Consider the following 18,515-nt stretch of genomic DNA (forward strand, 5'->3'; position numbering starts at 1 on the left):
AGTCAGTGATTTGTGCTCCAGCTGCGTTGACACGGTGAGGGAGACTCTTCTTCCTCTTCATCTCTTTGCAGTAACTGAAGTGAGTTTCTTTCTGGAACTTTGTCTTCACTAACTTGACTGTTTGTTTCTGAATGTTTGGAGAAGATCTTCTTCTTTCTCTGCAAACTCTCCTCCCTCTGCTGTTTCCAAAGCTTCATCATTGTTTATTACTGATCAACAACATGGAGGACTCTTCTTCATCAAGTCAACAACAATCAGCTTTTTTCATTTCTGACTCCAAACCTTCCTGTTCTCCTCCATCCAAGTCTGTGTGTGAACTCATTACTAAAGTAATAGTTTACAGTTCCAGGTAACTGTGAGCTGGAACTCAGTAGAGTCATATTTCCTCATTCTATGTTCATGTTCTCTCAGATTCCATCAGACAAACATCCTAGAATAGAAATGTTTGTAGCAGAGAGACCATGAGGCCTTAGTGGATGAAAACAAAGATTTTTCTGCTTTTCTTCACCAAATATAAATTCTAGTTTTCATCTCTTAAATGGTTGTTTTCAATCTGCTGTTAGTCTGCACTGACCCTAAACTTTAGTTGTTGTGATCCTCCTGGGTGTGTCTTAACTCTTTTTAGCAGAGAGCTGTCTGTCTATTTTTTCTAGTTCAATCATTTGAACTTTGAGAGTTCAAATAAATAAATATCAGAATAAACTTGTACAATTATGAGAAAAAAACTGGTAGGATTGTTGGTAAGAGTCAATATTATACAACAATAAAGTTAGAGTTAGAGTTGTAGCTGCACGGTGGCGCAGTGGTTAGCGCTCTTGCCTCACAGCAAGAAGGCCTCCGGTTCAAGTCCCAGCTGATGGACGTGAAAAATCAACATCAATGTTCTCCCCGTGCATGCGTGGGTTCTCTCCAGGGTCTCCGGGGTCTCTGGCTTCCTCCCACCGTCCAAAAACATGCTTCATAGGTTAACTGGCAACTCTAAATTGTCCCTAGGTGTGAGAGTGAATGGGTGTGTGATTGAGGACATTCTACCCTGCGACAGACTGGCGACCTGTCCAGGGCGTCCCCTGCCTTCGCCCACAAGTGGCCGGAAAGGGAAAAACGGTACAGAAAATGAATGAATGGGTTGGTCATGTGAGAGGCTGCCACGCAGGAAACTAGGGTTTGATTCCCGGAGGGGAATGAACAATGGAACTGGGGGCAATTACCATATCAAGGGCAAGCAATGAACATCACCCAATCGGGGCCCTTGGGCCAAACCTTTGCCGCTATTGCCTCCTGAGCACGGTTCTGACCGCTCCCCCAGGGGATGATTTCGGCAGAGAACAAATGTGGGATAAATACAGTAGAATAAATTCATTACATGGGAATGAAAGTCTTCCATTGATAAAGTAATAGTCTTGTTGCTAAGAAAAGACTAGGAAACAGTCTTTCATTCAGAATCATTTTAACAAACAAGGAAATACTAAGACTTTTAGTGAGTGGACATTGTTTTATGATAAGTTGAAGGACATTAAAGAGAATTTCAGGACACTGGACGTCTTCAGAAGAAGATTCTTGACCCACAGGAAGTGGATTTCTGGCAGCAGTGTGAAATACTTTTTCTCATAAAAGTATTGTTTTTTAGGGCAGTCCTAGTACTCAGTGGTTTAATGGAAACACAGGAGGGAGCCCCTCCCTCTAAAAGCAGAGGTGGTAACCATGACAACCAGAGCAAAGCTCAGAGGTAAGATGAACATCTCCAACTGTCCATGATCTTCTCCATGTCAGAGCTCAGGACTCACACCAGCAACCTTCATTCTACACAGGAATCAACCTGGACCTGGATCTGGATCCAACTGTGGGTCCTTCAAGAGTGACTGGTCAAAGAACTGGAATCCAGACTTCAAGGACGTCCATCTAGGAGTGGAACAGTGAGTGTTTGTCAGAGTTTTTGGAGGCTGGATTCTGGTTCAGATGATCAACAGTTTTCAGATAAAGGACTTGAGGTCTGGTTCAGTTCTGGATCTCTCTGATCAGACTCACTTGGAGCATCATGTGTGTGATGAGATCTTTTCAGTTGAGTCTTCTGAGAGTCTCTGAGAGACATCAGAGATGTTGGAGAAGAAAACATGTTGACTGCTGACTCTGACTGACAGCAGCTCCAGTCTAATGAGAAGAATCACTGCAGACTCCTAGGATTCAGATTTTCATGCTTTCCAAACATCACATTGTTCTAGTTTGACTTTCTGCTCTCAGAATTTCTACATTTTTGTTCTCTGGGATTTTCTACATCATTCCAGATAATAGGGTGCTTATCAACCAAAGCACAAACTGAACTTCTGTAGTTCACTGAACTACAGAAGTTCAAAGTGTTTGAAGCATTTCTGACTAACACGTTGGCTCCTCCCACTTTGTGTCATTTCTCTTCTTCTGCTTCATAATGGTTTTAAAGATCAGACCAAGTCAAAGTGTCCTCTAGAGCTCAGGAACCTCAGAGAAAGTTGTTGAAGAAAAGCGATGACTGAGAGTTCATAATCCCAAACAGACAGCAGAGCTTTGATCTAAATCTGAAGAAGATCAGAGAAGATCTGTGAGTCTAAGAGCAGAGATGTTGGAGAAACTTTAAACAGAAATGAATCTTTTAATATTTTCTGATTTGAACAAATGTTTGGATTAGAAAAGAAAAAGCTTAGTCAAATATTTTAATGAAAGTCTTGAATAAAGTTAATGTTATCGTTAACCGCAGAAATTATAAAATATTAATGCATAATGGTTAGTGTCCATAAAAATGGTAAATATAAGTTTTTCTTTGTCTCATCAACAAACTCAAACGTTAAATTCTTCATTTTCTTCTGGTCTAAATGAGAATCAATGATCCAGTTTTCTGTAACTCTGATTCATCTGTGAGTCAAAACTAACGTTGGAATCATTGCTGTTCTGGAAACAACAGCATTCATGATGCATTTATGATCTGAGATGATCCAAATCCAAAAGAACTCATCAAACACCTTCATGAAAGAAACTCACTTCTAATAAAATAAGTGTTTTTCTATCAGGATCCATCAGAGACTCAGAACTGGATCTGGATCTGAACCCAGCTGTGTTTCCTTCAGGAGTGACCAGTCAATGGGTGATTTTATGAACGTAAATGTTGAAACTGCGTCAAATGAGAGAAATTTTTTCATTCCAACAAGTTTTTGACTCTCTCACAAACATTTCTATCTTCATTGCGTTAGTCTTGGTGTGTACAGAAAGAATAAAGCTAATTGTTGCTGATTCTCCACAGACTGGACCAGCAGAGTTCAGAGACTTCCAGTGGTCCGTCTGTCCAGCAGCATCAAACACAGCTGGACTCCATCTTTCTGGTCTGTACATGAACAACAACTACTTTTCCATCATTCTGTCCACAGTCGTCTCCATGCTGCACTTTGGACACCAGTGGACTGTCAGTGTGTCCAACATGGAGCTGATGTTTGGCTCCATGACTTCACTCTGATTGGCTCATTCATCTGGAATTCTGTTGCAGCTGCTGGAGGACAACATCGTCACTTTTGTCAAGAAGGAGCTGAAGAAGATCCAGAAGCTTCTGAGTCACAGGGAGGATGAGGAGGAGCTGGAGGATGAAGATGACGAGCAGAGGAGCAGCAGAGAGTCACTGATGAAGATCACAGTGAACTTCCTGAGGAGGATGAAGCAGGAGGAGCTGGCTGATGGACTGCAGAGCAGTAAGAGGATTTCTCTGAAGGTTTCAGCTGCTGAGAAATGAAGATTTCCTGATGTCTGAACACATGGAACCACAGGGATTCAAACCCTCATCATTCAGGGCTGCAGAGAAATGATTCACTGTTTGTTGTCTTTTTTCAGGATCTGCTGCAGTTTGTCGACATGAAGTCCAATCTGGTCTGAAGAAGAGGTTCCAGTGTTTGTTTGAGGGGATGGATAAAGCAGGAAGCCCAACCCTTCTGAATGAGATCTACACAGAGCTCTTCATCACAGAGGGAGGAAGAGGAGAGCTGAATGAAGAACATGAGGTCAGACAGATTGAAGCAGCATCCAGGAAAGCAGACAGAGCAGAAACAAGCATCAGACAGGAAGAGCTCTTCCAACTCCCAGCTGGAAGACCAGAACCAATCAGAACCGTGATGACTAAGGGAGTGGCTGGCATCGGGAAAACAGTCTTAACACAGAAGTTCACTCTGGACTGGGCTGAAGGCAAAGCCAACCAGAACCTCAGCTTCATATTTCCATTCACTTTCAAAGAGCTGAATGTGCTGAAAGAGGAGAAGTCAAGCTTGGTGGAACTTGTTCATCACTTCTTCCCTGAAACCAAACAAGCAGGAATCTGCAGCTTTGAAGACTTCCAGGTCCTCTTCATCTTTGATGGTCTGGATGAGTGTCGACTTCCTCTGGACTTCCACAAGACTCGGATCCTAAATGACCCTAGAAAGTCCACCTCGGTGGCTGATCTGCTGACAAACCTCATCAGGGGGAACCTGCTTCCCTCTGCTCTGCTCTGGATAACCACACGACCTGCAGCAGCCAATCAGATCCCTCCGGGATATGTTGACATGGTGACAGAGGTCAGAGGGTTCAATGATCCACAGAAGGAGGAGTACTTCAGGAAGAGGTTCAGAGATGAAGAGCAGGCCAGCAGGATCATCTCCCACATCCAGAGATCCCGAAGCCTCCACATCATGTGCCACATCCCAGTCTTCTGCTGGATCACTGCTACAGTTCTGGAGGATCTGCTGAAGAGCAGAGAGGGAGGAGAGCTGCCCAAGAGCCTGACTGAGATGTACATCCACTTCCTGGTGGTTCAGGCCAAAGTCAAGAAGGTCAAGTATGATGGAGGAGCTGAGACAGATCCTCACTGGAGTCCAGAGAGCAGGAAGATGATGGAGTCTCTGGGAAAACTGGCTTTTGAGCAGCTGCAGAAAGGAAACCTGATCTTCTATGAATCCGACCTGACAGAGTGTGGCATCGATATCCGAGCAGCCTCAGTGTACTCAGGAGTGTTCACACAGATCTTTAGAGAGGAGAGAGGCCTGTACAAGGACAAGGTCTTCTGCTTCATCCATCTGAGTGTTCAGGAGTTTCTGGCTGCTCTTCATGTCCACCTGACCTTCGTCACCTCTGGACTCAACCTCATGGAGGAAGAACGATCACAGATCTCTCAGCCTGAACAGAGAAGTCCAGTCCAGTTGTACCAGAGTGCTGTGAAGAAGGCCTTACAGAGTCCGAACGGACACCTGGACTTGTTCCTCCGCTTCCTCCTGGGTCTTTCACTGCAGACCAATCAGAGTCTCCTACGAGGTCTGCTGACTCAGACAGGAAGTAGCTCACAGACCAATCAGAAAACAGTCCAGTTCATCAAGGAGAAGATCAGTGAGGATCTGTCTGCAGAGAAAAGCATCAACCTGTTCCACTGTCTGAATGAACTGAATGATGGTTCTCTAGTGGAGGAGATCCAACAGTTCCTGAGGTCAGGACGTCTCTCCACATATAAACTGTCTCCTGCTCAGTGGTCTGCTCTGGTCTTTTTCTTACTGTCATCAGAAGAAGATCTGGAAGAGTTTGACCTGCAGAAATACTCTGCTTCAGAGGAGGCTCTTCTGAGGCTGCTGCCAGTGATCAAAGCCTCCAACAAAGCTCTGTAAGAACTCTCAGGAAAATCACCTTCAGTGAACAAATGAATTTGAATGGAAACATGAAAGATTCAATAACTGCTGTCTGTCTTTGTTTTCTCCAGACTGAGATGCAGTTTCCTGTCAGAGAGAAGCTGTGCAGCTCTGTCCTCAGTTCTCAGCTCTCAGTCCTCCAGACTCAGAGTTCTGGACCTGAGTCACAACAACCTGCAGGATTCAGGAGTGAAGCTGCTGTCTGCTGGACTGGAGAGTACAGACTGTAAACTGGAGACTCTCAGGTAAGCTTTTATTTAAATTTTTATTCTCTATAACAGGTGTGGCCAACCCTGGTCCTCAAGAGCCTCAACCCTGCCGGTTTTCTAGCTTACTGTTGATTAACTAACTCAAGTGATTTCACATCCTGATTGACTGAACACACCTGGTTTAGGTTATCAGCATCAAGCAGTCAAGGGAGAGCTGGAAAACAGGCAGGGTTGAGGCTCTTGAGGACCGGGGTTGGCCACCCCTGCTCTATAAGAAGTTCTGTCTGGTTTTCTCTCATTTATAGGAAATTGTCAGGTAGACGTCACTGACAAAGAAACTGCAATAGTTTAAATAAAACCATTCGTAGATTTCAAAACCCCAGCTGGCTCTAATCTGACTACCTTTTTTTACTTGAAATGTATAGCAGACTATACAGGAGAACCTATGTCCATCCAGGTGTTGATATCTGGGAGAAGTTCATGTTCTGTGTTTTTTGAAAGAAAAATGAATCAATCCCAGAACTGCAGATTTCAATGGACAAACAGTTGCAGCAGATTTCTGATCCACAGAGCCGCAGCTCCTTATAGAGATAAGAGGAGGTCAAACTGCAGCAGGTCTTTCCCGCGGTCCTGGTTTTGGTGATTATTCATAACCGATTTTGGATCAGAACCAAGTCATTTATTTCATATACTTTAGGTTAGCTTCTGGTTCTCAGTCCTGGTGCTTAAAAAAACACTAAAACGATGCTGTTTTAGAGAGAAGAACCTCTGCTGGTAGGTTATGTTCAAGGCTGGGGGCGGAGCTACCTGCCAAAGGAATAGATCAGCTGACCAAGAAACTTAATGTGGCAGCATGAGTAGAAGGAAAGATTAAAAGAAAATCTACAGTGAGCCTTGGTTCCCGCCCAAACATGAGGAAAAAGGGGGACTCCCCTGTTGACTGATGCAGGGACAACAGGGGAGGATTGTATTATAATAATACCATACCTGAGGCAAACACACATGCCAATCCCTCTTCCTAGACACAGGCAGAGTACGCAGCAAATTGTGCAGAGTCCCGTTAAAGCATTCTACCTCGCCATTCCCCACCGGATGATATGGGGTTGTGTGGGACTTTTGTATTCCGTAAAGACTTCAGAGCTACGCAATGAGAGAACTCTCAAAACTGCGACCTTGGTCATAGTGGATGCAGGCTAGAACATCAAACTTTGTAAACCACTCCACTAGCACTTGGGCAACCGTGGAGGCACACTGGTCCCCATTTGGAATTGCTATGGTGTATTTGCTGAAAACATCAGTGATGACCAACACATTTTCAACACCATTCCTTGCTGGTTCCAGGAGGGTATAATGGATGGCCAAAATTTTATTAGGCTGTGATGCCATCAGGTGTCCGATTAGACATCTTTTCCTAATTGGCACCTTTTGCATGCTTGGCACCACTGGGTGACCTCCGACGTCATCCCTGGCCGATGCAAGCAGCATATAAAATAATAAATAAAATACTTAAAAAATAGATAAAAAGATTGTTATTCTTAGTTGGATGACATGTAAAAAGAAGAAGGGAGAGTGCCCATGTAGGTACCATAACCGTTTGGCCTGGAACTTCAGTTCAGGGTCCTGGGACTAATGCTGACGTCACATTATTTGATTTGCTGTACATTGGCCCGATGACGTGTCAGACAGTGATTGGTCTGGACAAATTATGATACTACTTAGAATACATAGAAGAAAATTTCATGTGGTCTGTCGAAAGCAAGAAAAGCTCTGATATGGAGCGAGATTGTCTTCAAAACCTGCCTTAATTATTGTTATGATTATCATTGAATGCATGTTTGCTTATAGTTTTTTTTCTATCCGTGCGCCCAGTGCTTTATTATTGGCAAAACAGACCCGGAAGAACAACATTTAGCCGTGCTAACATTTTCAGCCTCGGCTGATCTTTTTTCTCTTTATAATAATTACAAAGAATATTGTCACAATATTGACACAATTTATTAGGTAAAATAACTTAACTTGTAACAAGGTTACAAAGAAGGTTCCAAAAGGAAACGTGAAATGAAAATATGTAGAGCCCGAGCAGATCTCCACGCTACGTAGTTTGTCCAAGTGGGGCTACCATAGTGTGATGTTGCCTTCAGTCGAAAGGACCCCGAACGGAAGTTTAAGGCCAAACACTTACCTACACCTAGGTACCTACACCTAGTCATTGGCTGTGTGTTGACTTAACCATTGTTGGAAAGATCACCAGCAGTGCCCCTCCTATCCACTAGAGGGGGCTTGTGTGTGTGAAAAAAATCGGTTCTGAAGACCGGAATGTTTTTTTTATTTTTATTTTTTTGCTTTATTGAGCACAATACAAAACAACACAAGAACATTGACATAAAATTAACAAAATATGACGAATACAAGAAATAATACTGAAGTTTGAAAGGAAGCAAAAAAATAATAATAATCATTATGCATACATAAGCCTGAACAAAGTCATAATCATAGAGAATTAGGAAAAAGTATTAAATAAGGAAACAAGAATTTCAGAGTTGGATAATGTTACAAAATGCAGGGGGATACAACAGATAAAGAAATGGTCTCAAATATTGGGAACTTATCAATATCTACTATGATGATCAGCCAGTGACCGTGTTCATCTGCTATATGGGACACAATTTTGCCTTGGAAGTTTTTGAGAAGTATAGCGACCCCTACTGATCTGGAATTGCCATGACGGAAAAAAACCTTGTCCCCCCATTGCTGATACCAAAATGACTTATCTTCATTTGTAGAGTGCGTTTCTTGTAAAAAATCAAAATCAACATTTTTCCCTTTACAAATTATTAAAATAAAAGCTTTTTCTTTTTGTTAGATCTCTTAGACCTCTTGCATTTAAAGAAAGTAAAGAAATATCTGTTTTAAGGTGCAACATGTAACAAAAAGGCAAACTTAACAGACCTAAATGAGGCTGAAAGTATTACTGAACAAAAACTTTAAAGCAACAAAACCTTGAAATTACAATAACCATCTTAACTAAATAAATTGCAAGACTAACTAAAATCATGGAATGACTCTCTGACCATTAATGAAAGCATAAGGACCTCGAAACATTGTCTTACAACCATTCCTTCTCGCCTGCTCAACTTTGGGCCACACAGCTTTCCTTGCCTCTCTGTCTTCTTTGATGAGGTCTTCTGCAAAACGAATGTTGAGGTCTCGACAGACAGGATGGTGTTTAGTCATTCGCCACAGCTCGTCTCTGGATCTCCTTCCTGTATACTGAATGATGATTTGACGAGGGCGGTTGACATCGGTTGGGCCCAGCCGGTGTACCGTGTCCAAAATGTTGTCCACTTTCTCTGTCGAGGGTGGTGCAATCTTTGTGATGATATCTGCCACAATTCCTCGAGTGTCTTCCCCTTTCTCTCTTTTAACACCATTCAGTCTCAAATTCCATCTTCTCTTGTATCTTTGTGACTCCAACGTTTTTTTTCCATCTCTGATGTTCTCTGCTCCAACTCCACATTTTTCTCTTCCAGGCGTTTCACTTCTTCTTCCAACTTTTTATTTCTGTCTTTACATTCCTTGATTTCAGCAGAGTTAAACTCCACAGCTTTGGCGATAGCGGATATAGTCAGAGTGTTTTGCTGCAGCTCCGACTTAAAGTCCTTCATCATGCCTTTGAGGCTTTCAATTGCAGCCAAGATTGCGGCGTTTGAGGCTTCTCCTGGTCTGAGAGAGCAGGTTTCATCTGGTCTTGGCTTTTTTTGTGGCGCAGCTGGCTTCAAAGGTGATGCCACGCTGTTTTTTGTCCCCTTTGCATTTGTTTCCATGTCTTCAGGCGTGCAGTAATCATGTGGAAACAGCATTTTAGCTCTAGCATTAGCTGTAGCTTTAGCATTGGGTTTATTAGCCATGCTCGTATAGTTATTAGGCGTGTTGGGAAATCTTCAGTTGGCTCATAAACTTGCTTTGTTTTATCTTGATATCCAGTGGAGAGTCGGTTCTGTAACTATTCAGTCTTAAAGTAATGTTTTCAAGGTTATGGTGCGCAGGACGCTTACCGGACATTTGCTCCCATCGCCATCTTGCCTGAATCCTGAAGACCGGAATGTGTTGGAGCTAAAGGAACTTGTTAAATAAAAGAAGCTAAAGGAGCACATAACATCTTTCGTTTTTCACTAGAGGAAGGTTCCGTTTTCTTTTTTTAACTGGACACAACTGATTTTTGGCGACGAGGATGGGATTTTTATCCTGGTGAAACAAGCTTTAGAAGCTAAACTCTGTGAAATGGACAACAAGCTTTGAAACATGGCGGCGTTTGGAAAAGGTGAAGATTTGCAGTTGACGAAAATTAAGAATGTTTCTAAGCCTATTTGGAAAGGTTGGAACAATTCTTTGTGGCAAATACAATTAAAATGGACACGGAGAAGGCCAAAGCAATGTTTTTGACAGTGGTGGGAAAGAAAAACCACACACTGTTTACGGACTTGTCTGCACCTGTTAAGCCGTCGGAGAAAAAACTGGAGAAGCTGCTGGATTTGCTGTGCATCCATTTTGTCCCGAAAACTAACGTCATTGCAGAAAGATACAAATTCAACACAAGGAGTCAGTCTTAAAACAAGTCAATAAGTGAGTACATGGCAAGCCTAAGAAACCTGGCCTCTACATGCAAGTTTGGGACTTTTTTAGAAGATGCTCTCAGAGATAGGTTTGTTTGTGGAGTTAAAGGTGCAGAACTGCGTGACCAATTGTTATCAGCTGCTCATATTTAAGAATTAACCCTAACTGCAGCATATGAAATGGGATTGGCATTTGAAGTGGCGAAACAAAATGCTCATCAGTGGCCGCAGAAATCATTCAAAGCTAATGCCATTTCAAGTTCTAACTCAAAATTCAATTCAATTCAACAGTCATCTAAAGAAGAAAAGAATTTATATAGTTAAAATTAAAAAATATCTGTTAAGTTTAAAGCTGTGGTGTCTTACACACTCTCAAACACACATACATACATCTCACAAGGAAGGTGGGACCTCTGAACATCTGTCCCCTCCCCCATCCCTGGCAGGGGATGCTTGCCTGTTGTGTCCAGATCAAAAAAGAAAAAGGAAGGTTCCTCTAGTAAAAAAACCAACAGACATCAGTTGCTCTTTTAGCTTCTTTTATTGAACAAGTTCTTTTAGCTCCAACACATACTGTGCATGTATGTGTTTGTGTGTGTTGGAGTGTATATTTTTGAGGGGTAAAGGGTGTGTGTACTAAGGGGGTGCAGTTAAAATTGGCAGGTAGGGTACTGAGAGGACAAAAGCTGTTTGTTGGCAGTGATGTCCAAGCATCCACCCCCCCCACCACCAAGGGTGCAATTAAAACCGAGGTGCAATTAAAACCGAGGTGCAATTAAAACCGAGAGAGGGGGGGCCTGTTTCCATACGGCAACCATGGGAGGGGGACGACTGCCAAGGAACTCCTCCCCACCAAGGTGCATCGTAGGACAAACCCCCGCCCCCATCATATGAGGAAGAAGGTTGATGGGGGACAGCTGGTAGACTGTCCACCGCAGGTAAAACAGCCGTCCCCCAAACCCCCCCAGGATTGGGCCCATGTCTCCTCAACCTAGGGGCCCCATCCCCCAAAGCGCCGACCCCCCAGGCCCCACAACCTCCACCCCACACAATGAGAGAGGAACCAACAAAAATCTATAATTTGCATTTTGACCATCAAAAACACAGGTTTGTACGCACCTTTTAAAAGTAGCACACAATTAACGGCTTCATGTATTGTCCCAACACGGACATAAAAAGCAGCATTTTATTGGGTACAAACTGCACGTCAGAAACGGTGCTTTGATGTGTCAGATACGGGTGTCAAAAAATCCAAAATGTTGGTGAATGCCATAGTTATGTGCTGAAGCCTTGTAGTCAAAGCAGCTGCACTTTGTTTTTTACTCGGGCAGGACTTGTCGGTTCAACTCCAGGGCATACACGCTGTTATCTTCATATTTTTATTTTTTTATTTTGCTGACTTTTAGTGACAGTATTATATTCAATTGTAGGTACTGTCTCTTTTTTTCCTCTTCTTTCTTCTGTTACAAAAATGTATTTTCTTGATAAACATTTAAAAATATCAAAATAGGATTTCTTATTATTGGAAATCTTATTGTTTTCATCAAATTACCAAACAAACATTATGTTACAACAGAAATGGTGGATTGTTTGAAAATTGTGAAATAATTATGGATGAACAAATCTTTTGTGATAAACCGATGTTTCTGTCCAGCACCATTTGGTAGGTTGCCCTTATTTAGTTACAATGTCTGTGTTCCAGTATTCACAGGTGTGTCTTATGTTTTCCTAAGAGTTGCTGGGGTTCAAATCTTGAGTATGTGGATGAGGTTTTGGCTTTTAACACTGTTCGTGACTGACGCCACTCTCGAGCTGGGAGTGCCGGCCAGAGCACTACTTCAAGTGCTGGATGGAGCAGCTGGGTAGTGGTAGGGAGGTCGACCTCTGGTCAGGTTGACCTCCCTCCCCAATGCATTTTCATTTACAGGCCATTACATTTTTTGATCCCCAAATTTCAAATGTCATCAGTCAGTCTGTCATCAGGGCGGGTCCCACCTGACTGAATGCACCAAGTTCATGGACCTCCAGCTGCATCACTGCTCCTGAACACACTTTTCTGTCTGATTGCAGGTTGGAGAGATGCAGTTTGTCAGAGATCAGCTGTGAAGTTCTGGTCTCAGCTCTGAAGAAAAACCCGTCTAATCTGACAGAACTGGACCTGAGCTGGATCAGGAACCTACAGGATTCAGGGGTTCTTCATCTGTGTGGTTTTCTGGAGAGTCCAGACTGCAGACTGCAGACTCTGAGGTGAGACTCCATTGTTCTCTTCAAATATCTGCAGAAGAACTTCTTCTTTTATTCCTGCAGCTGCTTGTTTCAAAGCTGTCTGCTGACATTTGGGCTCCACAAAGTTCTGCTTGCAGCCATCAGCTCTTCTTTGTGTCTTTGCTCCAACAGACTCCTTTAAAGTGCGTGTAGAATGAGCAGCCGTGCACGCTCACATGCACTCTGAGTCCTGCTGCTGTGTTTCAGCAGATGCAGCTGAGAGTCCAGCGGCTGATGTTTGTGAGCAGACAGTGACAGAGTCATGCTGCAGCTGGATGCTGCTCTGACAGACACATCCTCCACAAACATCCTCACCTTTTCATCCACAAACCTCATCACATCATCCATCAAAGCTCCCAGCAGCTTCTGACTCTTCATTCAGAGCTGAAGTCATGGATCAGGGATCAATGTCCAACATTTGCTGCTGAATCTTCCTCATCACTTCCTTCTTCTCTCTGCTTTGATCTGTTGGAGCTGAAAGTCTCTGCTTGAAGGGCTGCAGCAGAGAAGGACTGGAAGATCATCTCCTGAAAACTGGGAGGAAGACTTTCCAGCATCATGCTGCTGAAATTCTCCCATGATTCAGTGCTGTTTGGAGAAGAGCTGAGCAGAAAGAGGAAGTGGACTTTTTCTGCTGTTGCTGCAGAAACATCAGTTGGTTTGGATGCAGCCACAGGCTGATGTTTGACTTTCACACATCTGGACTTCTTTCCTGAAGCAGCTGCATGTTGTCCTGAATGTTCCTGAATGTTCTTCTTCTCTGCTTCTGCTGGACTCTTCTGATCTGCTGCTGTTGCTTCACATCTTTGGACTTTTTCTAAACCTTCTGATCTTCTTCAGCTCTGAACTCTTTAGAAGTGAAGGATGAAAATCAGAATCAGAATCAGAAATACTTTATTGATCCCACACGTGGGAAATTTGTTCGTTACCATAACAACTGACAGGAAAAAAAGAGTAAGAATAATATAAATAAATAAAAATAAAAAAATGTGCAAAGGTTATCTTCTGCATTGTGAATTATTGAACAGGGTTATAGTATTTGGCAGGAAGGATTTCTGGTACCGGGCAGTTTTGGAGCGGAGCTGTCTGAGCCTTCTAGAGAAGGAGCTCCGCTGTTTGTCCAGAACAGGGTGGAGAGGATGCTCTGGGTTGTCCATGATGGATAAGAGCTTGTTCAGTGACCTCCTCTCCATCACTGCATCAAAGGTTTCCTGTTTGCAGCCAATGACAGAACCCGCCTTCCTGATCAGCTTGTTCAGTCTGTTGGTGTCACTGACTGCAATGCTGCTTCCCCAGCAGACCACGGAGGAGAACAAGGTGCTGGCTACCACAGACTGGTAGAAGATCCCCAGCATCTTGCTGCACACATCAAATGACCTCAGCTTCCTCAGGAAGTAGAGTCTGCTGCAGGCCTTTTTGTACACAGCAGTGCTGTGGCTCCTCCAGCTCAGTCTGCTGTCGATAGTCACACCCAGACATTTGTACTCCTCCACCGCTTCCACATCCCTGCCCAGGATGCAGAGGGGTTGTAAGACAGTCCTTTTCCTCCGGAAGTCGATCACCATCTCCCTGGTCTTGTCCACATTGAGCAGCAGGTGATTCTCTCCAGCCCACTCCACAAATCCGTCCACCAGCCTCCTGTACTCCTCCTCCCGTCCACCGCTTATACACCCCACAACCACAGAGTCATCAGAGAATTTCTGTAGGTGACATGACTCTGAGTTGTGCTGAAAATCTGAGGTGTATAAGGTGAACAGGAATGGAGAGAGCACAGTGCCCTGTGGGGCTCCCACACCACTCAGCACCACATCAGACAGGATGCTGCCCAGTCGGACAAACTGTGGCCTGTCTGTCAGCTAGTCAGTGATCCAGGAGACGGTGGACGCACCAGCACCCATCAGCCGCAGCTTATCACCCAGTAAAGAAGGCCGGATGGTGTTAAAGGCACTGGAGAAATCAAAGAAGGTGATTCTCACCATGCCTCCGCCACCATCCAGGTGTGAGTGAGTTCGCTGCAGCAGATGGATGACAGCATCATCCACCCCCAGGCGCGGCCGGTAGGCAAACTGCAGGGAGTCCAGAGAAGAGCTCACCACCGGTCTCACTTGAGCCAACACCAGCCTCTCCAGCACCTTCATCACATGGGAGGTGAGGGCAACTGGACGGAAATCCCCGAGGTGAGATGGAGACGTCTTCTTAGGAACGGGGACCAGGCAGGAGGTCTTCCAGAGGAGGGGCACCTTCTCCAGTCTGAGGCTCAGGTTGAAGAGATGCTGGAGAACCGCAGACAGCTGGTGGGCACAGATCCTCAAGGTACGAGGGCTGACGCCATCCGGGCCGGCTGCTTTGTGCTGGTTAAGTTTCTCCAGCTGTTTCTTCACCTGGCAGGCTGTTACAGTCAAACAGGGAGGGAGGGGGGTGGTGGTTGGACTGGGGGGAGGGGTGATGGACTGTGGGCCCAGTAGGTGTGGTGTGTTAGAGGGGGAAGGAAGGTGAGGAGGTGTGGGGGGTTCATGAGGGGGGAGGTCAGACAGCTGAGAGGCAGCAGGAGCAGGGGGGGGGGGGTGTGGTGGAGTTGGGGGGGAGGAGGTTGAGGCATTCAGAGAGCTAAACCTGTTGAAAAAGGTGTTAAGCTCGTCAGCTCTCTCTTTGCTGCCTCTGATGGGTCTGCTTCTCCCCCCACATCCTGTGATCTTCTTCATTCCAGACCACACTGCCCTCATGTTGTCCTGCTGGAGTTTGGATTCCAGCTTCCTCCTGTAGGAATCTCTCCCGTTCCTCAGCTGATCCCTAAGTTGGTGCTGCACCCTCTTCAGCTCCTCCCGGTCTCCAGACCTGAAGGCTCTCTTCTTCCTGTTCAGGAGGTTCTTCAGGTCACAGCTGATCCAGGGTTTGTTGTTGGGGAAGCATCGAACAGTTCGAGTAGGCACAACGGACTCCTCACAGAATTTAATATATTCCGTGATGCAGTCCGTCATGCCATCAATGTCCTCCCCATGAGGCGTGCAAAGAGCGTCCCAGTCCGTGGACCCAAGACAGTCCTGCAGGGCCTGCTCCGTTTCTGGGGTCCACCTCCTCACAGCCTTTTTGTGGACACGTTCCCGCATGAACTTGAACGCATGAACGCAAAACATGAACTTTGTCTTTAAACTCAACTCTTTGTTCTGGATTCAGGTTGAAGTTCTGCAGGTTGTCAAAGTCCAGCTGTGCTGCTCTGGTCTCAGTTCTGAAGTCCAACCCGTCCCACCTGACAGAACTAGACCTGAGAGACAATGACCTTCAGTCTTCAGATGTCCAGCAGCTCCAGGATCTGGTGGAGAGTCCAAACTCCAAACTGCAGACTCTGAGGTCAGTAGAGGGTTGGAGTCAGTCCAGCTGCTTCCAGATGTTTGGTCCTAAAGTTAGTCTGAGCAAAGATGCAGAGTTTCCTGTGAAGCTGCAGCTTCTCAGTGAAGCTCTGAGGAGAATGATGACAGGCTTCAGGACAACAGTCAGCCAATCAGAGCAGCAGAAGCTCCAACAGGTGAAGATGACAGGAAGCTGCTGCTCTGAACAGGACTGAAGCTCCTGCTGCTCTTTCTGCTGCTGTGCTGCATCACTGACTGACAGACCAGGATCAGGAGACACTCCATCTCTGTCTCTACACTTTCTCTCTGCAGGTGGAGCTAAAGGTGGTTCTGAGAGGAAGTGGAGTGGTTCAGAGGAAGTGGAGATGAGTGTCAGGGCTGCAGCAGGAACTGATCTGAGATCAGCTCCACTGTCTCTCTCAGCATCAAGTGGATAGTTATTGTGCTGCAGCTCCCCCGGTGGACTGATGTAGAACTGCACTTCCTCTTCTCATTCTAACTTGGAGTGTTGATCTGAAACATGGGTTGGATTCAGATGTTCAGCAGCTCCAGGACCTGGAGAAAAACAGACCTGCAGACAAACAGATTCTTTTCTAGATCATCACTTTCTTCTTTGATCTACATTTGATTGACAGATGTGAGTTTGGGATGGACCAATCAAGGATTGAGGGAATCATTGATCAGACAGAACATTTCTGGATGACATAGATCTATGTGTGGGTCAGGGGAAAACACAGTCAGGCGTTGGATCCTGGTTCTGTGTCTGGAACAGGGACAGAACCAGAACTCTGGATCACAAGGTTCTGGTTCCAGATGTTTCACACTTGATTTCTCTTCTCCAGAAACTCTCATTGACAAACAAGCACAGAGTTTCATTCAGAAACCTCCAACATGGTCATGTGACCAGAATGTTCATAGTGGAGACACGGACAAACGCTGTGGTCACATGACTCACTGGTTTGGATTCAAGTCCTTTGAAGTCAGTTTTTGGAGCACAAATCCCGTCTGATCTCAGTTAGTGAACAAAAGTCTCTCAGTTGAATCATTTTTCTATCATCTCTATTCTGTTGATGATCAAATATTGACTCATGCAGTTTGAAAGACTCAGAGTTTTGCTTTGATTGATGTTTTCCACAGTTTTCTGACTGAACTTCCGTTTTCTTTGGTGTTTTGTGGCTAAAACTCTGTTCTTTTCCATGCTGACAGCATTTTTAGCTGCAGTTTTAAAGAAGTTTCATCTAAATCCAGTTTAATCTCTGTTGTGTCCAGATGAAAAACAGAAAGGAACGTTCCGCTGGTGAAAAACGACAGACAGTACTTGCTCTTTTAGCTTATTTTATTCAACCACAACCGTTAGCTCCAACACATACTTCCAGTCTCCAGAACGGACTTTTTTACCCTCACAAGCCCCCTCTAGTGGATAGGAGGGGCATAGCTGATGAGTTCTGCAACAATGGTTAAGACACCACAATCTCCTCATTATCTAGAATGTTTGAAACTAGTAGAAACTTTCTGAGCATAAAGCCTGTATTCTCCAGAGGTCATGAATGAACAGAGTGGATCTTAGTGAGGAATGACAGCCTCTGGATGCAGAGAATCACTTTGATGCAGCTGCTGCAACAACACCAACTGCATTGAGGCAGGAGGGAGAAGGGAGACATCTGCTGGCTGTTTGCAGAACTGCATCTTAGTGTCAAAAGGCTTCAAACTGAAAGCTGTCTGTAAAATTCCTGCAGCCTGTTTGTATCTAATAAATGCTCTTTTGAATCAACTCTGTGTTTTCTATTGATGTTTGTCTTCATTCTATCTTTGATTCACAGACAGACTTGAATCTTTAGCCTTCCCCCTCATCCTGTTCCAGCTGTTCTAATCTTCATGTGTTTGGTTCCTTCTCAGTAGAAATGGGTTGGAAAAGAGCTTTGGAATGTTCAGGTGGTGCTGATGTCTTTCTAGATGGGGGTGGGCAGAACAGATGAGAGCTCCTCCCTCCTGATTCAGAGGGGAACAGTGGGCAGCAGCTGAAAGGAGGGAGTGGAAATGGGAAAAGTTCTCTGCACGTTTCTCCTTTCCAAGAACAGAGGGACACGACTCCATGAACAGCAGAAGCTAAAAAGTTGGAAAACATGCCCAAAGCTGCAGCACCACCTGCAGAAAGATGCTTCCTCTTCAGGCTCCGCCCCTCCAAATCAAGAAAGATCAGAGTTTCTGCTGAGCTGCTATTGGAGCTTTTAGGGGGTCAGATCTTTAGGAACATTTGCTGTCAATGAAACCAGGAAGTAAAGTGTTTTGAAAGATCAGATTGATGACATCATCAGTTGTGGAAACACTGGAAAATAGAAATCCAGCAGAGAAGTAAACATCATGAACTTCCTGCAGGACAAACTGTTCTAGACTGTTTGAGACAGGAACAGCTTTGGTCTG

General features: G+C 44.6%; 2 protein-coding genes across 2 annotated transcripts in view; one reads left to right on the forward strand and one right to left on the reverse strand.

The window, feature by feature from the left end:
• LOC144987890 (uncharacterized) overlaps positions 1-18,515 on the reverse strand; it is a 461,750-nt gene that overhangs the window by 248,046 nt on the left and 195,189 nt on the right. The gene's annotated exons all lie outside the window — the stretch shown is intronic.
• LOC111948614 (NLR family CARD domain-containing protein 3-like) lies at positions 1,815-17,865 on the forward strand. The gene is made up of 8 exons (XM_078935663.1): positions 1,815-1,913; positions 3,269-3,347; positions 3,509-3,707; positions 3,847-5,635; positions 5,732-5,905; positions 12,553-12,729; positions 15,922-16,095; positions 16,407-17,865. Exons 3-8 carry the CDS (start codon positions 3,641-3,643, stop codon positions 16,414-16,416), a joined length of 2,391 nt encoding a protein of 796 aa, XP_078791789.1. The 5' UTR covers positions 1,815-1,913; positions 3,269-3,347; positions 3,509-3,640; the 3' UTR covers positions 16,417-17,865.

This window comes from Oryzias latipes, chromosome 2 (genome assembly GCF_053564925.1).
Source record: "Oryzias latipes strain Hd-rR chromosome 2, Olatipes_Hd-rR_3.1".
Taxonomy (NCBI): domain Eukaryota; kingdom Metazoa; phylum Chordata; class Actinopteri; order Beloniformes; family Adrianichthyidae; genus Oryzias; species Oryzias latipes.